Here is a 24574-nt window from a genome sequence, read left to right on the forward strand (position 1 = left end):
AATTGGGCGAGTAAATCCTTCAAGTCATCTGAATGGCTTTTTAGTCCTCTGCAGTTCTATTGTATGATGTTTTGCATTATTTTGATTAGTTGAGCAAGATTCACCTGACTTTTTTTTTGTACAGAGCATTTCTTATGGTCATTTTTTGGGAACATGGGGCATCCAGTATCCATTGTGTCATTGGAATGAAGTTCCAGGATGGGTTCCTCATAACCTTGGTGTTCATCCACTTCCATACTGTTAGTGGGTGCTTTGGTTTTCTTAGAGTCTTTAGCAGTTTTCATTTTTTCTATGTCATTCGAGACCGTTGCAGTATTAGTTGGAATACTGATTGGAGTGTTAGTGATTTCACTGGTTTTAGTTTTAGGAGTGCCTTGACTGGATGTTGATAAGGTTGCTATAACCCAGTTAACAAGAGAAGTGCTGGGTGGAATTGACACATCTGTTTAAACTGCAGTTGAAGAATAGCTCCGGGTGTGAGACACATAGGATCGACTAGGCACGGTCAACATAACCTGTCTGCGTGCCTCAGGATATGTGACTTTATGTTCAATTTTGTATTTTTGTATTTTTTTTCAAGTTTTCCACATTTCAGATGATTTGGAAAAAGCAGGGTGGTTTCCTTTGCAATTAGGGCAAATGGGAGTTGAGGCTGAACAATCCGTTTGTGTATGGTCTTTTGATCCACAAATTGGACAGATGGCATCTCCTCTGCATGCCTGCTGAGAGGGCCAATATTTTTGGCATTTAAAGCAATGAATCGGATTTGGGATGTAAGGACAAATCTGGCAATTTAAATAGTCAGCTTTTACTGTGGATGGCAATTTTGGAGTGCTAAATGTTAAGATGATGGATTAGGAATGAGATTTCCATCTTTTTTTTTTTTTTTGTTATTCGTTTGGCACTGATCACTTTTTGACTGCTAAGTTCTTGAACTTACTTGATATCTGACTGCCCAATTACCCCCAAGTCTTTTTCATTCTCTACCACTTTGAGTGAAGTACCACATAGTCGATATGTTTCTCTGGGTTACTGCCCATATCCAGTACTTTGCATTTGTCAATGCTAAATTTCAGTTACTACTTCTCAGCCCATCTGCCCAGCTTTTCTAAATCCTGTTGCAGTAGCATACTGTCATTACTGTCATTAACAACCCTGCCAACCTTTGTATCATCTGCAAACTTGGACATTAAGCTTTCAAAAGCTTTCCTGAAATCCAAGTATATATCAAAATTGTTTTTTGCATCCAGTTCCTTTGTGACCACATCATAGTATCCAATCAAATTGGTCACACAAGACTTCCCCTTAACAAACCCATGCTTTGTCTGAATTATTTTTTTTTTTTAATTTTTTTTTTTATGTGAACCCCAAACACGAGAGGTATTAGAACCTATAGTACTTAGCACAGTCTCCGTAGCCGAGTGGGCAGGACCGGGAGTGCAGTAGCACACGCTCTTTGAGTGGACCGGGGTTCAAGCCTCTGACTGCCGACTACGGTCGATCTGCCAACCCGCACTGGACCAGCGTGGCAGATTATGGTCCATTTCCCTCAGCATGAATTGTTGAGGAGGCTTCCATCCTGCAGTGGGTTGATAATGGCTGCACTTTACTTTTTACCGTGCTTGGGTTGGAGGTTGAGAAGACGAAATAAGATATTTGTTGACATTGGACTTGAACTTCTGTAGATTGTAATTTTCAGGAAATACGTATGAAGGAAGGTTGTTACAGAAAACGGCAGTTGAATGAATAAATGAGAAAGATGAAAAGTTGGTTCTGTGGGTTTGAAGTTGGACAGTAAATGGATGTTGGCTGGTGGCAGCACGTGTTCGGACTGTTTTGAAAGAGAGAGAGAGCGGGAATTATAGAAGCCAATTCAGAAGAACAGTACCCATGGAAGTATCTGTAGAAGAGGCATGCAGCAGAAACAGTGCGTCTATGAGAGAGAGAGAGAGTGGAGAGACTCTGTTAGAGATGAATCATTAATTAACCTAACTGCCCTCTTCTGAATGGAATCAAGAAGCCTGAGGGAGGTTTTGGGGGCACCACCCCAGATGTGGGAACAATAATCCATGGCAGGGCGGATTTACGATTTATACAGAGTGAGCAGCTGTTTGGAAGAAAAGTAACGCCAAGAGCGAAAGAGAAAACCAAGTTTTTTAGATGCAGGGGAAGCAATATTTGTAATGTGCTTGTGCCAAGAGAGATTAGAAGTCAGGGTAATCCCCAAAAGAGATATATCATTTTGCCTAGAAATCGGAGTGTCACAAAAGATAAGCATAGGAGCAGAAGAATCCTTTTTGTGAGATATAAGACAAGGCTGAGTTTTAGAAGGGTTGAAATCAACTAAGTTGTCTTTGTCCCACTGGACAATTACCTGAAGATCGGCATTTAAGGAATTGGTAGCAGATTTTCGAGAAGTTGAAGCTGATTGAGCAGGACAAGGTTTCTCAAAATGGAAAGTTGAATGCAATGTGCTATCATCGGCAAAACTACGGATAGGATTTCCAGTCAATGGAAGAAGGTCATTGATATACAAGAGGAAAAGAGTGGGGGAAAGAACTGAACCTTGGGGGAAACCAGCATTAGTGGAGAAGTTAGAAGACAGAGAGCCATCTACCATCACCCTCAGTGAGCGATCAGAGAGAAAACTGGATAACCAATAACTAAAAACAGTTGGCAAACCATAAGATGGAAGCTTGTTTAGAAGACCTTTATGCTAAACATTCAAAAGCCTTTGAGATGTCAAGAGCAACTACTTGTGTTTCACCGAACCTTTCCATTGAATTAGTCTCCATAAATGGGTAACATAAGCCAGAATATCACCAGTGGATCGACACTGACGGAATCCATACTGGTGATCGTGGATCAGACGGAAGGTTTCTAGATAGTTTAAGAGTTGGCAGTTAATTGATTTCTCCATTACTTTAGAAAGAGTAGAAGTAATTGCAATGGGACGATAACTGGATGGGAGGGATTTGTCACCCTTTTTAGGAACTGGCTGGATATGAGCAAATTTCCAAGCAGAAGGAAAAACACCTTTGGAATAAGAAAGTGAAAAAAGGCGGCAAAGAATAGGAGTAAGTTCAGGAGCACAGGTTTTGAGAACAAGTGGAGAAATACCATCAGGACCTGCAGCTTTCTTAGCATCGAGATTCATCAAAATCCTTCTGATATCCTTTTGACGGAAGACCACAGCAGGCATTGAATGGAGCGTGTTGGGAATGGTGGGAGGTGTTTTACCAAGATCATTAATACATGAGCTGGAAGAAAAATGGAATGCTAGCAGGTCAGCTTTATCCTTGGCTGAAGTGACAACAGAACCATCTGGTTTGGACAGAGGTGGGAGTAGAGATGGGCAAAAGTTGCGGCCAATAGCTTTGGCAAGAGACCAGAATGCTCGGCTACCATTAGGGCAAGAAACAAGTTTTCTACTCTTAGCCTGTTCAAACTCTAGTTTGGACTGATTAATAACTGCTTTACAATTGTTCTGAGCTTTGGTGTAGGCAGAAAATGAAACTGAAGAATTAGAAACAAGCCAATTACGATATGCAACATTCTTCTCTTGGACAGCCTTAGCACATTTATTGGAAAACCAAGGTTTAGATAAAGGATGAGATTTTAAAGTGGAGTGTGGGATAAAAGATTCCATTCCTGCAAGAATAATTTCACTGACACGATCTGAGCAAACGTTGACATCAGAAGTTTTGAAACAATAATCCAACCAAGGAAAAGAAGTCTCGCAGATCATCCCATTTTGCATTCTTGTAATGCCAAACAACACGAGGTTGGGAATAGCCATGAGATAAAGGTTCCATTGGAGAAGAGACAATCACTAAGTTGTGATCTGAAGTGCCTAAAGGACCTCTCACTTCGACCGTGTACTTAGAAGGGTTGTTTGTGAGAAAAAGATCAAGCGTATTGGCTGTATGATTAGGATTGTCTGGTATTCTTGTAGGTAAATGAACAATCTGTGTTAGGTCATTAGTAATTGCAAAAGCCTCAGCATCTCGACCTGCGGGGTCGGTGTGACTAGAAAACGGAAGCCAGCTGGAGTTGTGAACATTAAAATCACCAGTGAAAATTACCTCACTGTTAGGAAAGTTGGACTGGAGAAAGTCAAGAGGAAGTCAAAGAGCTCCAAGTGATTAGTGGAGTTGGGAGAACGGTAGAGACAACAGATGAATTTGACACAATGAGGTAGAGAGATTTTAAGCCAGAGAAGATCAAAGAGAGGAGATTCCAAATTGCCAAGTCTCTGACAGGGAATATCAGAACGGACATATGCACAAGTACCACCTTTGAGGCGAAAGGAATCACACAGCGAATAATTTGGGCATCTGAGATGAGCCGTAGATGAATCAACCGATAACTAAGATTCTGTCAGAAAATGTCCATTTCCACTTGCAGTCTTGGCAGACTGCAAGTGGAAATGGACATCGTTGAGATTAGAATTGAGAGCACGTATATTTGTGAAATGAATTAGGAAATCCTTGGGAGGTTTAGATCTTTTCGCAGATAAGCTTGCTCTATTAGTTTGACAATTCATGGTGTATTCAATAGTAAGAAAAAGTGGGTGGGACATTCTGTATGAAGTAATGAAATTTTTGGATATGGCGTACATGTGGTAAGAATATGCCCAGATCCTTGACATAACGTGGCCTCGACAATGCTCCCCGCATACACACTACTCGGACTCCCTCCAGTCATTATCTGGCAGAGTAGAGGTAGCAAGATTATACACTAGCTGATCCGGAAGCCTCCTAGAGAGTTACCAATAGGTTCGGTCCGATGTACTAACTAGCGGCCAGCCTGCGAACACAGTTTTAGAGCTGTACCCTCGAAATGTAAGGAATATTGGATCTCGCCACAACGTTCATCATAACATCAAAAGTCATCAATCATACTGCATGATGGAAGAGATAGGGAAGGGTTGACCGGAACTTAACTCTAGAGACTAAACATGGGTTCCACCACTTCAAGCCTGCAAAAAGCAAAGTGGTGGTATTTCACCGGTTGATGAGAGTCATCTACCACCTAGTACTGCCTGGTAACATAGAGGGGCGGCGTTACTCCATGTGGTGTGGGTGCCACACCTCGACCCCTGCTTACGTTGGTTCACACCTGGGTGGTCACCCACCATGTACTTGTGCATGGAGGTTATACCCAGGATTACTAACAGTCCCACCATCGTGAAGGTACAAGCAGAGGATTTGGCTGTCACAGACCGTCCGGACTTCGCCGAAATTGGGTCCACTTGACTTGAGTGTCACCCGAATATCAGTTCCATCAGCGTTTTAGACTCCCAGGTAGCAAGTACAGCTTGTCTGGCATATCTGAGAGAATGTCTGTGACAACCTCAAGGACCATATTATTATTGCGGTCTTGTCAAGGTGATCCTGCAATGCTTCTTTAACAAGTGACTCCATTACTTTCCCCGGAACAGAAGTTAAACTAACAGGTCTGTAATTACTCGTGTCACCCTTTGATCCCTCTTTTCTGGAAATCTCCATTATCTTGCTTTCCAGGCTGCTGCTCATTCTAATAGAAGCAGTGCAAGAATCACTTTTGCCTCTGTCTGCGGCCACTGTTACCTTTTAGTCTGTGTATCCCCCCACGCTAGCAGTTTTCTGATGCCTCAATAGCATCAGCAAATATTCTTGCACCCTTTCTATTTAAGTGTACTCCATCCCTGTAGAAGCAGTCTTTCAGCACAGACCGGGCTGAAAAAAATTCTACCACTTGAGCCTTGCACAATCTCTCCAGGGCTGAATTGATCGACAAGGCTCTCATCATATACTCCCTCCTATCATGCCTGTGCAGAATTGTAGACACTTTCACATTCGACTGTAACTTGCGACTTTTATTCAACATTGACCTGTACTTGTTGAGTAAATCTGAAGATCTCTTACTCTTAATGTCATTAGTCCCAACGTGTACAACAACATCACCTTTTGTGCCCTTAAAAGATGATAACGTCATCAACTTTTGCCCCTGGCAGACGTATCCTGATCCTGTTCCACTTATCTTTCTTGCATAGTATATTCCCGTCTCCCTGACAATAGAGTCACCAACAATAACTAGTTCCTCTGGGACCAGCGTATTCTGCCTTTCAGATTGCCTCTGTTTTGCCTGATACACAGGAATCAGTTCTGTCGTTGAGCTGGGCAGCTGAGAGCTTGACGAGCCCCCTCATATTAATTTCTTTGAGGGCATTTACCCTACACCTCAAGCTCTCATAGATGCCCATCAGAACACTGAGTTGGCACCTAATTTCTGTTTTAGAAAGGTCGGCAAACATTTCACATTTTGTACATTTTTTGAGACTGTGATGCATTGGAGAATCGTCCCCTTCGTTTCTCCCCCGAGTCACATTACTCTCGCTAGTCTGTGAAACATTAAATGTAATACTGTACTGTATTTTACCGAAATTATTGTATGCATGGAGCAGATCTTGAAATTTTGTTGTGCCATATAGTGGCAATGGAAATTCTGATTAAAGCTTATGCAGAATGTGAACGGCTCTCAAGCACCTTTGCTGAAGATTCAGCTAGCATAGTATTAACATCTGATATGCTCAAAAGGCTGATGAAAGGTAATGGTGCAAAAACTATATATGACTCCTTAGTACTCTGCTTTATCATGAAAATATTTTAACTGATAGAAAATATCAGACTAAAGTATTTGCTGGATCCCTTTATGGAAGAAAAGTGTACGTTGTCTGTTAAACCAAGGATTTACTACTTTTGATTACTTTAAAAGGATTTTAGATGGAACTTTTAATAAGATTTAAAAAATCATTGCCATCTCAATAACAATTACTTCAACTTTTGATATGGGATCCATCAACTTATATTAGAAAATTTATAATTTTAATTTATTTATTAATCTATTTAAACATCTTAACTCACACTGATGTTAACATAATTGAATTACTTCAAAAAATTCAAATAACTTATGCATTTAGAAAAAATATTCAGTATTTTTATTCTAAAATTATATATACTAAACAATACATAGCATACTCCTTTACTGTTATTGAATTTAACAATTTTAAAGTATGCTTTCTATATTGTTATTGCATTAAGAACACTTTCACCACAGAATAAAAGACTACATGAAAAAATCAGAGAACTCTGGCAAATCTTCCTAACTTAAGCATGCTACTTATTTATTGCTAGTTTCTGAAAGAGGCTTAGCATTTGCAATACAGCTCATAATCTAATACTACTACTATCCGCAAGTATAAACTTTTGCCACAGTTTGTATTCATAAATATCATTCCTTACCTGAGCTTACAACAGTTGTCCATGTCAATAAATTATCTAGAGATCCATTTGAATAGTATAACTGAAAAGCATATTCTGTGCCTGGAATTACATCAGAAATTATGAGAATTCCATCGACTGGATCTAGCGGATGAAATGTTATATTGGGCAAAGGATAGCCTTCTGGTGGATGATAATCAAGACGCAACTCTCCATCTCCAAGATCTGCAACTTCGGGTGGAAGATGAAGCTCAATATCTACTCCTGAATTTTGCTGTGTTAAAAACAAAAAAAAAAAAAAAAAAAAACAGGAGAAAGAGGGGGGAAAAAGGTGAAATTAATAGCATGATCCCTAATGTTTAATATGCCTTTATGATCAAAGGCTTTAACAAAACCTAAAGCACTGTTAAGAACAAAAACAGAACAAAAAAAAAATATTCTGTTTGAGAATTAACAAACTGTTGTGATTAAATTTCAAAAATTAACCCCTAACTACTGAAATTAACAAAAAAACAATTGAATGTGATATAATATTCTAGTATAAGGTTAATTAAAAAGTTAGAAATAAAACTGTACTTGTAGTTATAATTGTAACGAAATTATAAATTTCATTATAAATGTTTCAAAATTGTTAATATTGAGTCAGTTTGATTTTGCACTAGGAAATGAAAAATGAGGGTAAGAGTGTGTTATAGGCCTAATGACTGTGATAAGTACAATGAACAATTGTACAGAGAAATAGAGTGGTCCAGTAAATCAGAATGGCTTATAATGGGGATTTTAACTTACCAGATGTTGACTGGAACTTGTGGATTGGTTACTCGCACACTAGAAAGCCTGTGGATTTATTGGATGACTGTTTTCTACAGAAACATGTTCGAGAGGCAACCGCTGGAAGTAATACTCTTGATCTAATTATCAGCAGTGATTGTTCGTGCATTAAGAATTTGCAGATAAAGGAGCCACTAGGTGGCAGTGATCACAGTGTACTGATGTGGGATTTAGTTAAAGACGTAACTACCATCAGGGGTAAAAGGAAGGGCTTTTGCTTTTGTTGCTTAATACCACCTGACCATCCACCTAAACAGTTTGTCCAGTTCTTCCTTGAATTTATTCACTCTAAACACCTTTACACCAGATGGAAGTTTATTCCAACAATCAACTACCATGGCCAAAAGCAAACTTCTGTAGATCTATCCTGCAACCATCCTTTAATTTAAATTTGTTTCCCCTCCTCATATTTGTAGTCTGAGCAAGAGGAAGGATTTCATCAGCAGTTAAGCTTACTCAATCCATTCAAAGCCTTAAACACCTCAATCAGATCTCCTTGTAACTGCCCAGTTTCCAGATGCTGCAATTTACAGAACTGAAGCCTTTCTAGTATCAGCACACTTTTGTTTTCCCTTTCTAAAAGGAGGTTCCAAACTTTATACAGCACTCAAGATGTGGTCTAATCATTTCTTTATGCAATAGGATAATTACCTCCTTATTACTGCTGGAAAAATTCCAGTATATCACTGATAAAACCCCATGGGCTGTCCCAACAGCCTACCAGCACTGAACTTCCTATTTCACTGCACATTTATCCACAGGTCTTTTAAATTCTCAACTACCCTGAGTGTGGTACCACAGAGTTGATATGTTAATCTGGGATTACTAATACCAACATGCATTACCTTGCATATGTCAACATTAAACTTCAATTGCCGATTCAGAGCCAATCTGCATAATTTTTCTGGCTCTTGTTCTGATAGGATACGTACCATGATTGTCATTAACCACACTGCCAACCTTTGTTCATATACAAACGTCCTGCCTGATATGCCTTCAATATCATTAATAAATACAGACAACAACCCTGTAGGACTCCACTAATATCATTAGTCCAAGAATTGTGCCCACATATAATCACTCTCTGTGTTCCCACTCAATGTTCCCCTTTATCAATAGCAGTAACTTGGTCCTTAAATACCACACAGCTCCAATTTGTATAGCAGCCTTTTATGTAACAGTAACTTTTCTGAAATCTAAGTATATGATGTGAAAATTATTTTTTGCATCAATCCCTTAGTTACTGCATCATAAGATCCAATTAGATTGGTCAGAGACAAGATCACACCTTAAAAATCCATGCTGCAGCATAACTGTATTCCTATCCAGATGGTTCTGGGTTAAGTAATCAGAAGTCAAGCTAACAAGTCAGTAATTACTCAATTCACTCTTATCCCCATTTGTGAACAGGAGAGATATTTGCATATTTCTAGCCTACAGGACAACTCCTTAATCCAAGGATGCTCTCATAATTTTAATAAAAGTTTTACTTAACTGTTCTGATGATATTAATATAATTTGAATAGATTCCATGAGCCCTCAATGTCTTATTTAGTTTTAGCTTCAACAATTTCTCTTCCACATTCCCCTAAATTATATCATAACATCATTTAATCCAGTAAAAATTTAGTGCACTTCTGATATCCACATGGCTAAAAACATCTTCACATGTGAATAAACATGCAAAATATTTATTTCAATTTGTCATCAACCTGTACAGGATCATCAATAATTATGTCATTCATATCCAGTGCACATAAATATAATTCATCCCTTTCCCTCTAGTGACAATATAAGGAAAGAAATACCTGTTACTTTTCGATGCATTCTTTGCCAAAGATTTTCTAGTAATTTGCCTTGGCATGCCTTACACCCTTAGTAACTTGATTGCAGACTAGTACTTACTGTTGATTTCTGTGTACCGTACTAATTTATTAGTATTAAAGTGAAGAATGATACAAGAAAGCAAGCTTATACAACATCAGTCAAAAAAAAATAAATAAATAATTCCCACATTACTGTCCAAACCTTCCAATAGTTTGTCTAGTTCTTTCTTAGATTTATGCCAACTACCCACATCAACAACAGATGGAAGTTTCTTCACACAATCAACCACAGGCTGGCTGCAGGAAAACTTTGACATATCTATCCTGCAACCATCCTTCCTAAATTTTAATTTAGCACCCTCGTTTGTATAATCTAAGTATGAGGAAGAATGCATCAGAAACGATGCTCGCTCAATCAATTCAAATCCTTAAATGCCTAAATCAGATGCTTAGTCTTCAGATGCTGAAATTTGCAGAACTGAAGCTTTTAGCACCCCTTTGTTCTCCTCCCCAATCTTGGTGTCCTTCTCTGTATCTGGTCCAACAACTCTACATCCTTCCTAAATTGGGAACTCCAGACCTGTATGCAGTACTCAAGAGGAAACTTAAGCATTACCTTGTACAATGGGATAATCACCTCATTATACTTACTAACAAAATTCCTATATATCATTGACAAAACCCCATGAGCTGTCCTGACTGCCTGTCTGCACTGCTCAGAGAACTTCATATCTGACTGCACAATCACCCCCAAGGTATTCTTATTCTCCACTTTCTGAGTGTAGTATCATAGAGTTGGTGGTACTACACTGAGATTCTGCATCTACATTGACACATGAGGAATTTTTTCCGAGAGTGGATGACAGAAGTTTATCAAACTCTACCACAGATCTAAATGATTTTGTAATAACTGAGAGCAAAGTAGAAGAGAAATTGCTCAAGTTAAATGTAAGAAAGGCACCTGGGGTGGACAGGATCTATCCAAGTATATTAAGGGAGGCAGCAAAGGAGGTAAGCAAACCCTTAGCCATAATTATGAGAGCATCCTTGGATTCAGGGGAAGTCCACGTGGACTGGAGATGTGCAAATGTATTCCCAATTCACAGAGATAAAAAAATGACATGAGTAATTAGCCTTATTAGCTTAACATTTGTTCCAGGGAAAATCATGGAGTCATTGAATAAAGAAGTAATGCAGGACCATCTAGACAGGAGTGCAGTTATACTTCAGTCACAGCATGGGTTTGTCAAAGGGTGAACGTCTAACCAATTCAACTGGATACTGTGATGCAGTAATAAAGAAACTAGATGCAAAAAATAATTCTGATATTATACACTTGGATTTCAGGAAAACTTTTGATACTGTTTCACTTAACAGACTGCATACAAATTGGTGCAGTGAGGCAATAAAGGGCAAGTTACTACTATGGATAAAGGGATGGTTGAGTGGAAGAAAACAGTTGTTATCAATGGACACTGTTCATCTTGGACTAATGTTATTAGTGAAGTTCACAGGGTTTGGCGTTAGGCCCTGAATTCAATGTCATCGATTTCAGGGACACCCTGTATAGGCACAGCAGATAGACATCATGGTTGTAGCATTTTCATTGTCATCCTCAAATAATAGTTCAATAATGTTGAAAGATGATAATGAACATCATATTGTGTAAAGATTGAATGGTAACTTAGTAATAGTTTATGATAACTTAGTTTCATCTGGCCTATAAAATTGCCTATTAATAAAATTCTGAAAGATGAAAATGTGCTTCATCAGTCATAAACAAATTATGAATAAAGTCTCCATTCTCACTGGAAAGAGTTAGAAGTTAATGACAAAAATTTGATGATTAATGTAATCATAATATTTCAATGAATGCATTAGCTGGGTTTTGTAGGTGGAAATTTAAGTGTCATAAACTCCTATCTGAAATGTTTAACAAAACTGCATGGTGATATGCAGAACAGCATTAATTGTATTCAAGGGTAGTCCTGATAGCAGCAATGTTTCTGTCATATGTACCCAGCTTTCTTTACCCATAAGCTTTTTTAGTACAGAGCCAATTTTCTCCAAGTTCTTAATCCATATCTTAAAGGGAAAAAAAGGTGATAGTATTAGATTATTCTAATTGATGTTGAAATCACAGAAAAGTAATGGTCAAGCAGCCACAATACTACTGTAATTTTTATAATACATTTTGATGATGAATGAACATTGTGAATCCACCATTACATGGTTACTAAATGTTATGATGCTGACAACAATACAACTCAAGTAGTCATTATGGTTTGCCAACTGTTTTTTGTAATTGGGTATCCATTTTTCTCTCTGACCGCTCATTGCTGATGACAGCACATTGCATTCCACCTCCCAGTTTGAGAAACCTTGGCCTGCTCAAACAGCTTAAACTTCTAGAATATCCACTACCAATTCCTTAAATGCTGATCTCCAGTGGGGAATTGATAACTCAGTTGACTTCAATCCTTCTAAAACTCAGTCCTGTCTTATATCTCGCAAAAATGATTCTTATGCTTATCTTTGATGACATTCCGATTTCTAGGCAAGATCATATATCTCTATTGAGGATTACCCTGACTTCTAATCTCTCTTGGCATAAGCATTACAAATATTACTTCCTCTGCATCTAAAAAACTGGGTTTTCTCTTCCACGGCATTACTTTTCTTCCAAAGAGCTATTTACTCTGTACAAATCTCAAATCCACCCTACCACAGAATATTGTTCCCATATCTGGGGCGGTGTCCTGAAAACCTCTCTCTCAGGCTTCCAGATTCCATTTGAAAGAAGGTAGTCAGATTAATTGATGATTCATCTCTAACAGTCTCTCCACCCTCTGCCTCAGAGATGTTCTGTTTCTGCTGCATGCCTTTTCTATAGATACTTTCATGGGCACTGTTCTTCTGAATTGGCTTCTATAATTCCCACTCTCTTTCTTTAAAAACAGCCCGAACAAGTGCAGCAACCAGTCAACCTCCTTTTACTGTCCAACTTGAAACTCACAGAACCAACTTTTCTTCTTCCTAATTTATTCCTTCAACTTCCATTTTCTGGAATAACCTTCCTTCATATGTATTTCCTGAAAATTGCAATTTACAGAAGTTCAAGTCTAATGTCAACAAGTACCTTCTTTCATCTTCTCACCCTCCAACCCATGCACAGTACTAATTATTACGGGTTTTAATACCGCTTGTGTTTAGGGTTTTCATAATAATAATAAAAAAAAAAAAGTAGTAAAATTACCCATCACACAGTGGTGCATGGAAAAACTGGCTTTTTATAATTTCCAATTTCTCTGGTAAGCCCTATATTCATAAACATATACAGGGTGTCTCAAAAATAAAATGCAGACAATAAAAATATTTTATATCGACATAGTTCTGGAAATGCTTGGTTTCCGAGTTTTGACGGTCTGTCTATGACACTTAACTGTTCACATCACCTTATAGTAATTGTTCAAAATGTCCACCTTCTGCCTGAATACAGGCCTCACATCGACGTCTCATGGACTCGCGAAGACGATGCCAAATTCCTGGCATGTTTCGTATTGTCTCACAACCTGCCACAATTCGATTGCGGAGAGTTTCCACATCAGCTATCGGAGTCAAATATACCAATGACTTTAAATAGCCCCACAAGAAGAAATCTAGTGGGTTTAAATCAGCTGAGTGTGGAGGCCAGGCAGTTGGTCCACCTATCCACCGACCAGGAAACCTTCAATTCAGGTAATTGCGGGCTAGGTGGCTGAAATGTGCGGGAGCACCATCGTGCATGGTGTGCTTATTGACAAATGATCAATGACGTGTCGTCCAAGAAATCCGGCATGTTGTTTTCCAGAAAGTTTCTGTACGCCTGCCCTGTGAGTTTGTTTGGAAGTACATGGGGCCCAAATAACTTATCACCAAAAACACTGGCCCAGATGTTGAGGCTGAACTGCTGCTGGTGATGTGATGGAAGAACTGCATGTGGGTTTTCCTCAGCCCATACATGCTGATTGTGAAAGTTTTGGATTCCGTCTCATGTGAACTGTGCTTCGTCTGTGAATATCACTAAGGCAGGAAAGTGAGGAGTTGTACCACACTGCTGCAAAAACCACTGGCAGAACATTACTCGCACAGGATAATCTGCTGGTGACAAGGCCCATACCCGTTGCAGATGGTAAGGATACAGTTGGTGTTCTCGCAACACTCTCCAAATAGTCGAACGTTGAACAGCCAGTTGCATTGCTATTCTGCGTGTGCTGATTCCAGGAGTGGCATGCACAACATCCAAAATCTCCTCCTCTACTTCAGGAGTCGTAGATCTTGGTCATCCTCTGTCGGCAGCACAAGGTGTAAAGGTCCCATGTTCACAAAGGCAGCGATGGATACCTTCAAATGTTTTCCTGTCTGGACATCTTCGTTCTGGGAACCTTTTGTGGTGCAAATGACGAGCCTCCAGAGCATTGCCGCTTCCAAACCGTACATAAAGTACATATCTCTTGCTCCTGATTTGAGTACACGGTCGGAATGGAAAACCACCAGATTCTGTCGGTACCTTGTGATGAAGGAAATCACCTGCGGGAGATAAGACATTCCGGTTAATAACTCAGGAACCAAGCATTTCTGGAACTATGTTGATATAAAATATTTTTATTGTTTACATATGAGGAACCCATTCCTGAAGTTATGCCGTGTATTTTTGAGACACCCTGTATACATAGAAAGAGAGGAGAAGAGTGTGGAAGAAGAGAGGGCAGGAACTTAGGCTTATATACTTTTAAGTGCACTAATCTATTTTTATGACCAAACCTGATCTTTGACAGCATGCATAAATGAAATCATTGTCACATATGATGTAATGCATAATAGGGAATATGAATCAAGTAGTATTAAAAAAAATGTTGCATCTTGAGTGCAAAGCAAGCATTCTTGTGCAATGAAAGCAGAAAGTCTTACCAATACTGTAGTTTCTTTAACTATACATGATGGGTATCCAATAAAATTTGATTTCCACTCCATAAAAATTGTTCCTCATATAAATGACATACATTAACCTGAGGTGTAAATCATCCATGTGAGGAACAATTTTTACAGAAGGGGATGACAATCCAACTGCGATGTAGATATGAAACATGAAAAGTTTATCCTCTGGAACTATTAGTGAACATCAGGTTACTTTAATTTTTAACAGCAGAAAAGCCTGAACTTCAGATTAGTGTTGGATCTGTTCTGAAATGTATTGGCAAAAGTAACCACTTTACTCCTCAAACAGAAATAATCACTAATTTATACTTAAAAAGAGAAATAATTACATGAAGAAAATGTGTAATATGTGATCTTTATAAGATAAATATCTATCTATATTACTTAGCTTATCATATGTAGAATATACATGCAATATCATATCCTTTTATGTAATAAATCATTTCTATGTTAGAGAATCAACCTTTATAAGTTGTTTGTTTGGTTTTTAGGAGCATTAGCAACTAAAGCCATATTGCTATTGCTCCGGGAATATGCAGTGGTCATTCCCTGACCTTTCCGCATCCTCCGTATTTGGTGGTGACGGGCTCGAACCCCGGTCTAATCAAGAAGCGTGTGCTACGCACTGCTGCTCCTTCCCACCTGGCTACAGAGACACCACCTTTATAAGTAATCTCATATGATCTTTGGTACATGTAATGTTTAATTAATCTTGCTCAACTCAAAAAGGAGATTATCACATATTTCAATGTAGCATGCTTCAATACAAAAAGTAGGAAAAGTAGAACTCTGAGCAAAACATTTTGGTACACACAAAAAATGGCTAAGGTAAAGCAAGTCAACATGAGAACCACGGCACACTTACCAGGAAAACTCTGTTTCCTACTACTGCAGTTTCTCCCTGCATTCTCGGTAAACAGATGGTGCATATTATCAGTAGTGGCAGTAGAAGTTGATAACGATGTATTGATTAGTTTTTTCTCATTATTAAAAGCACATTATTGGAGTTCATGAGCGGGCTAAAATCTACTTACAGGTACACCCTCCAAGACTGCCTCAGTCGTAGGATGTTTATCCCCCCCTTCTCGCTGTTTTAAAATAGGAAAACAACTTCCACTGCCAATACCGATAACACGCACCATCTGTAGAAGTCGTTTTCCTATTTTAAAACAGCGGGAAGGGGAGATAAACGCCCTGAGCCTGAGGCAGTCTGGAGGGTGTACCCATAAGTAAATTTCAGCCGCGAAGGTATTACACTCATGAACTCCAATAATCTGCTTTTAATAATGAGAAAAAAATAATCAATACATCGTTATCGACTTCTACTGCCTCCAGCGATAACATGCACCAGATGTTTACCGAGAATGTAGGGAGAAACTGCGATAGTGGGAACAAGTTTCCCACTATCGCAGTTTCTCCCTGCATTCTCGGTAAACAGCAATAGCAGGAAACAAGTTTGTCCGGTAACAGTTTCCCGAAATCTGCCATGGTTCTCATGTTGGCTTTCCTTCGCCTAAAAAACTTCTCATTTGTTTTTTATATCAAAAAATTAGAACTATTAACTCTCAAAATAATTAAACTAGAATGAATGATCTTTTTTTTAACATACTAATTAGTGTTTTTCATCTTTTTACTAGAGCACTGCATTTCAACTTATTTCAATGCAAACTTAGAGTTTTGAGTTTGCATCACAAAATTTTGAAACGCTCAGTTCTTGTGGACAAATTCAATTTCCAAATTCTTCAGAAACTGAAAAAGATATATCAGGTGCAAACAAAAATTTCTGGAACTGGTTGTCCATTCTACAACTGTTTTCCCTCAATTTGAATTTATGCATCCTCAGGTGAAGAATCTGAGCAAGAGAAAGAATCCCATGAGCACTGAGCTTGCTCAAACCATTCAAGGCCTTATACACCTCAATCAGATCACCTCACAGGTGCCTAGTCTCCAGATGCTGCAATTTGAAGAACTTAAGCTTTCTTGGTAAGAGGACCCCTTCGTTCTCCTCACTAATCTTGTTGCCCTTCTCTGTTCTAGTGCCTATACATTTTTCCTAAAATGAGGCCTCCAGACCTGTATGCAGTACTCAAGGTGTGGCCTGTGGCCCGACCACTGCCTTATACAAAGGGATATCATCTCTGTATCCCTGCTAGCAAAATTCCTATATATCATTCACAATACTTCATGACATGCTTTGGCAACCTGTCTGCACTGCTCAGAAAACTTCATATCTGACTGCACAATTACTCTTTTTCATTCTCCACTACCCTGAGTGTAATACCGCACAGTTGTTACTCTGGGGCAACCCATATGCAGTACTTTGCATTTGTCAATGTTAAACTTCAGTTGCCACCTCTCAGTCCATCTACTCAGCTTTTCTAGATCCTGTTGCAGTAGTGTACCATCCTTACTGCCATTAAAAACCTTACCTACCTTTGTATCATCTGCAAACTTGAACATTAAGCTTGATATACCTTCATCAGTATCATTAATAAATACAGAACAATGGGCCCAACATGTATCCACAGAGAGACACCAATAATAACATTAGTCCACAAAGAGCAATGTCCATTGACTATCACTCTTTGTCTTCTCTCACTTAACCATCCCTTTATACATAGCAGCAACTTGCCCTTAATGCCATACTGCTCCAACTTGTACGGCAGTCTTCCATGTGCAAGACTAAGATGGGCGTCTCTGGAACTTTTTGTTCCTAAAGCAAGAGAGGTACAAATTTCTTAGAGTGAAATGTAACCCTGGTACAAAGTGCATTTAAAGAGAAAATTTCTGGAGAGTACACCATACTTTTAACATGTTCCCATAGAAATCTTGCTCAGATTTCTATGGGAACATGTTAAATAACTGTTAAAATTTGGTATTTTTCTGTATTTTGTAAATATGGAATTATTATGATTTTGATTGGCTCTGCTCTATATATAGAGGCTGATAGGGTCCTTTGTAGGTTGCGGATATTCACCCCCATTTTATGCTATATCTATTGAATTAAATAAATTTACCCATTTATATATATATATATATATATATATATATATAAAAATGGGTTTTTAACTGGCATGTAACTAGCAGAAACAGGTAGCTCATGTTGGCCCCTGTTCACGTGCCTTTTGATGTAGGCCTTATTCAGTAACGACATTACAGTAATATCGATCGTTATATTGATTGTTTATTTTGTTAATACTGGAATTAGTATGACTTAGCTAGATATTGAGATGGTTAAGGCCCTTTGTAGGTTAGGGTTACACCTTTTTCTTAAGCTTTATAGTTTGAAATAAGAATAAATATCTTGTGTGTGTGTGTGTGTGTGTGTGTGTGTGTGTGTGTGTGTGTGTGTGTGTGTGTGTGTGTGTGTGTTTAATACTATATTTAATACTATATTCTATATATTTATTACTATATATATATATATATATATATATATATATATATATATATAGTATTAAAGAGTAAAAACAGATAAGATGTTTGAAGGTTAAATAAACAGGATAGGATATGGCGAATGCACCGAAGTGGGCAAAGTAGCAGCAATAGATGCAAATGTAAGTATGCAAATATATGTATATAATAATACATATATATATATATATATATATATATATAAAATAATAAATGCCAATGCTAGTAACACTAAAATTACTACAATTTTTATTTTAAAGGTTACTACATTTTCGGCTATCTTCCTTTTTGGCCTGTGACTTTCCGGACGTTTCGTACTACCATCATCTTTATTTTTATTTGTCATATTTTTTATAATATGCGTATACTTACATTTGCATCCATTGCTGCTACTTTGCCCACTTCGGTGCATTTGCCATATCCTATCCTGTTTATTTAACCTTCAAACATCTTATCTGTTTTTACTCTTTAATACTAATTCATACTAGTAGTACTCCATACTAATTCATACTACACACACAGGTAGTAAAATGACTGTATGGGGAGGGCATTTCATAAAATCAAATGTTCTCCCCCATATGGTCATTTTTTTCATTTATTATACTTATGCCGTTAACATTTTTTTTACTTTACACGCACGCACGCACGCGCACACACACACACTACTAGTATGAATTAATTGTGTTTATAGAGCTGACTAAAAGAGTACAAGCATAGGAACAAAGAGAAATACTGAATTATATCAAGCACACGGGTAGCTAAAGAAGAATGTATAGCAAAATATATGAATATTCAAAAGAGGTGCAAATTGAGTATGGTGATGAGTTCCATAAACATGCCAGATGTAGGGGGGGGGGAAATATATAGATAGATAGATAGAAATAACATAAATAATTCATAACATAAATAATAATTCATAACAAATTCAACATCATGGCTGGAGTTCCCTGCAGGGGTTTGCTATGGCAGTTTACCCCCTTTATGAATTGTTTATATTATTAATGGTTTTTTCCTCCCTAGGTCACACATCATACCTCAAGTTCACACCTATTCTGAATATTCATATATATATATATATATATATATATATAGTATTGGTCAATCTCCATTTTATCCAATCTAAACAGGAAGCTAAAAGAACAGCAATGGTATAAAAATATACAGTATACCATTACATATTTTTCTAAAACAATATGTTCTTTCACATCAATTACTTCTTTCTCAATCAGTTTCTTACTAATATGAAGATGTACACTTCCTGGAAATTTGCTTTCTAGATCACAATCATACACATGAATGTGTATGATTGTGATCTAGAAAGCAAACCAACCATTATGAAGTCCAATATCAGCTTAGGATTTCTGCAGAATATCATTTATTACCACTTCTACTACTACAATTACCATCTAAATAATCAAAACCTTTTTATGAATACAAGTGGATACTACTATGTCAAAGAAAAAGGAAATATAATTTAACGAGCAACTGAAAGGAAAACTAACTCTTTCAAAATGACCTAAGTGATGCAGTAATGCTCTATATATATTCACAACCTTAAAATCATGCAAATAATATTCTACAGTAACTTGTAAAAACATTACAAAACTTTTATCAGTTACTGTAGAACATTTGCTCATCATTTAACAAATACTTCATTTTCATGCATAAATTTTAAAAAAATGACAATTTAAAGAACAATTTTTTGTTTCAATACAGGAAGTATTTAGAAACTACTCTCAATGCATGAGCAGTCACTGTATAAAAAAACCATGAATAGTAACTATCTGAACAGAAAAAATCAAAACTAAACTTCCTACTATATGGTTCAGTAGCCACAGAAAATAGGTCAGAGATTTGTTATTTTGTGAAAAATAAATAAATAAGAGAATAAAACAAACATTTTCTGCATATTTTTAAACAAATTAATCTATTCACCTTTCAGGTTTGTCAAACTGGAAATCTGGGTTACATTTTAAAATCCCAGAACTTGACATAAAATTTATTTCTTTGAGATATGACTACAGATTACAATTAAAAAATTAGTACACCAAATTCATTTACAATAATTAATTTAAGGTAATAAATTTTTAATTACTATCTTTTAAATATACCTAAATAAACAAATAGGTTTAGAACTGATATTAGTATTTACAAATGAAAGAAAGCTTATGGTACCAGCCAAAAAAAAAAAAATAATAATAATAAAAAATAAATTCATTTGGCCATTCTTTCTAATGATTTATCAAAATCTCTTTTTTGTTAGTATTCCCTGGTAGTTTCAAAATTCAGTCTGAATTTTCATAATTTTTACAGTTCGGTTATTAACAACAATTATTTTAAACTGTATAAAACGACAAGACTACTTTATCAATTACAATATAAAAACTATAAAGAGTAAGAAAAGTAAAAACTATAAAGAGTACATGCATTTATTCATTTTTTGTTTTCAAAAACTATTTCTTCCTTGCTTGTTTCATAATCATTTTTTCATATTTAAAAATTATACATCTGTATTTTCCCAGCAGACAAATTTCCAAGTAAATATTTCACACTCAACTTTTACATCATATCAATCACATCTTATTCATAGACCGGAATGTTCTTCTTGATTAATCTTTATAAGAACTAAAATTAGTAACTTCCATTCTTCTCATTCAGGAATTAGTTAAGGCAAACTGTTTTTATGGTTGAGACAATATTTTGTTTTCACAGCTAAATAGCAGAACTTTAGACAAAAAAGGTTTCATAAGAAAATAAAAACAGTAGTTACATTTTCTTTTCTGTTTAACCATTGCAGTAGTGGCTAACACAAAATATGAATTTTTTTTAAACTCTAATAAAAATTTTAAACTTATGTGAAACAAAGCAGTTTCATCGTGAGCTGTGACAGTCACAGGAATAATAAAATTGCTTTTGGACATTTAGCTGAATAGGCTTTACATGGCCAAGTGGTCAACGCATGTTTGAGTTGATCATTGTTTGAGCGCACATGACTTCTAAATACATTTAACCCTTATATTAACCCCAGGGGCTCACATCTGGTGAGTATGGACTTGGCACGCCCAGGGTCCTGAGCCAGATATCATCATTCTTCTCTTTCTTTGTGATTCTCTTCTACTTCTGAATCTTTCTTTCTTTCTTTCTTTCTCTCTCTCTCTCTCTCCCCCCCCCAGGGTAACTCGGGTTTTTTTTGTTTTTTTTAGCTGGTGCAGCAAAAGCCTCAGGCTTCCTTGAACCATATGGTTAATATTATTATAATATAATAATGAGTGAGTTATATGTGAGCAGGGCCCCTGCAATAGTGAATTTTCATGGTTTGAGCCCATACATGAATACACAAATGATTGCATTCTTGTAAAAATAATTAGTTGTAAACTCTACTGACTCCATGGTTGCTCCAGAGTACAGAAAAATTTTCACTTTTGGCAATTTAAATTAAAAATTAAATGATTCATTTTAATATTCAGAAATATAATATAAAATAATTTATTCTTTACCCAGTAGCAATTGCATGGGATCATATTGGCCCTTCCTCTTTTTTTTTTTTTTACACTATAAAACAACTCTGTCCACCAGAAGTCAATCACAACACCTTTTACACTAGATTTTTTTTCTATTTATCTATTAAAAACTAAAGATATCTTCACCAAAGATAAGAGTCAAAAGGGATCTCTAGGAGTCTCTAGGAGTCTCCCAACAGGTTAAAAAAACGGTTCTATTTGCTATCATCTAACCGAAAGCAATCTGCATAATATATATATATTTTTTTCAGCTTATAGTGTTCACACATGCATGTATGTATAGAGAAATTCCAATACTTAAGCTGAAAAGCTTGGCAAGTAAAAATCTATGGAGGAATATAACAATGGGCCATGGCTTCAAATAAAAGAAAAGTTGAATGTGAAGAAATCTGACATTGGTCAGAGAGTAGAGACCTAGTAGAGAGAGTTACCATTATAACTGCAGAGCCAAGAGAGCCGACACAAATTTAAAGAGAGATTAGGTAAATATTTGAAAAGTAGATAAAACATAAAACTTATGACATTTTATCTTACTTTTTTATTTTATCTTTATTGTTTATTTATTTTAGTTTTTTTTATGGCAGATGCTTTAATTATGTATAGTATATTAGTAATGGCAAATGATGCAAGAAAGCAAGCTTATGAAGCATCAGACAAAATAAAAAAAAAACCACATCGACTGTCCATCCCCTCTAATAGTTTGTCTAGTTCTTCCTTGAATTTATTCAGACTAACCACTTCCACAGCACCAGATGGTCGACTATTCCAACAGTCAACTATCCACTGGCTGAAGGCCAACTCCGCAACAGTTGTGCAACCATCCTTCTTCAATTTGAATTTATGCCCTCTCATGTGTATAGGGTTGAGCAACAGGAAGGATGCCATCAGCATTGAGCTTACTCAATCCGTTCAAAGCCTTAAATATCTCAATCAGGTCTACAGTTTTTTGGCAGTACAAATTGCAGAAATGAAATCTTTCTAGGTAAGAGTCTGTTTGTTCCTTTTTGGCAGAGGCATATGATGCAAGAAAGCAAGCTTATATAATCAGCCAAAAAAAAACCCTTCCCATTTCACCCACCCACCCACTCCAAACCTTGCTGCTCTTCCCTGCACTCCTTCCAATAGATCCACATCCTTCCAAAAATGAGGCTTCCAGATCTGAATACACTCAATACAGTAATAAAGATGTAGGTGCATTCAGATTAACAAAGGTGTCCTTTGACAAATCCATGCTGTGACTGCAGTACAACTGCATTACTGTCTAGATGACCCTACATTACTCTTTTAATCAGTGACTCCATTATTTTCCCTGGAACAGAAGTCAAGCTAACAGGTCTGTAATTACTCATGTCACCCTTTGATTTTCCTTTATGAATAAAGAACACATTTGCACATCTCCAGTCAATAGGAACTACCTCTGAATCCAAGAATGATCTCATAATCATAAGTTAAATATTTGCTTTCCTTTTTCACTGCTTCCCTTTATACAACCGAATAGAACCCATTCGCCATGGATGCCTTATTTACATTTAGATCCAACAATTTCTCTTCCACTTTCTTCTCAATTAGCACAAAATCATTTACCTTCCTATAATTTGATATACATCTGGCATTCCCATCCCTAAAAAATTTCCATATGTGAATTTAGATGCAAAATATCTATTCAGTTTGTCAGCAACCTGAACCAGATCATCAATTAAACCATTAATATCTAACAGACCAATGTTATTCATCCTTTCCATCTAATGTTATAATAACTGAAAAAGTCTTGGTTGCTTTTCTTTGCACTCTTTACCAGATGTCTGTAAACCTGCCTTAGGTTGCCTAATCTTCTTTCTGGCCTGATCAGATATATATCTGATCAGGCCAGTTTATATCTACTCTAAGCTCCTGCATCACCTGATAATTTAAATGCATGGTATTCTCTGCCATGAGGCTCGTCAGTTCATCTGACATCCACTTAGGTCTAAGCCCCTTGAACAATAGCTGCCCAATAACAAAATCTTTGCTACTGGGCAGCTATTGCACCCAAAAGAGCTCCATCAATGTTCTCTTCACAATGAGAGAAGTTTTGTGTGTGGTTGCATCGTTCAGGGTTGCCAATTTAGTGATTTTGTCACCAGATCTGGTGATTTTGGGAGATATCTGGTGATAGATTTTCAGATTTAGCGATGTCGAAATTTTGGTGCATTTTAAGTTAAAATGGTGACAAATCAGGTGTTTTCATGGATCAAAGAGCAGCCCTGTATTAAATAACACAAACTTGAAATAAATAAATCTTGTTTTATTGTACTTCTCTAAATAACTTTCCACTTTGTATAAATAGTAGGATACCTCAAATCTATGTGTTTCTGTGTGTGTTCTAATACAAATAGGACAATAAAAAATTATTTTCATTATTCCGCTATAAGGCATTTATACATTTCAATTCCCCCTCTATTTGGAAGGCATGTGTTTAATTTACCACTGGGAAAGATGATGTGGGATGATTACAGTGCTAAATGCAGATGTGTCCATATTATCTGGACATTAGAAAAGAGAAAGACAAGCTAAAATCGGGTCATAAAAGTTCAATGGGACAAGACCTACTTCCACTTCACTTCTTCAAACTCCTTTTAATTATTTATCATTATATTTTAACAATCTGAAATTTGACATCCTTACAAAATATTGTTGGTGGAAGTCACCTGCTTGGGCAGTCGCTAAAACCAGCTCTGGGATTTTATAAAAACATTGAGTT

At 36.9% G+C, this 24574-nt stretch overlaps 1 protein-coding gene across 1 annotated transcript in view; it reads right to left on the bottom strand.

The window, feature by feature from the left end:
* LOC150089197 (tyrosine-protein phosphatase 10D-like) overlaps positions 1–24574 on the bottom strand; it is a 315903-nt gene that overhangs the window by 276665 nt on the left and 14664 nt on the right. The window contains exon 2 of the mRNA XM_090389780.1: positions 7287–7539. Coding sequence (XP_090245906.1) covers positions 7287–7539 — 253 coding nt within the window. The remainder of the gene's footprint in view (positions 1–7286; positions 7540–24574) is intronic.

Source organism: Mastigoproctus giganteus, chromosome 2 (assembly GCF_048544385.1).
Source record: "Mastigoproctus giganteus isolate SK-2022 chromosome 2, ASM4854438v1, whole genome shotgun sequence".
NCBI classification, from domain to species: domain Eukaryota; kingdom Metazoa; phylum Arthropoda; class Arachnida; order Uropygi; family Thelyphonidae; genus Mastigoproctus; species Mastigoproctus giganteus.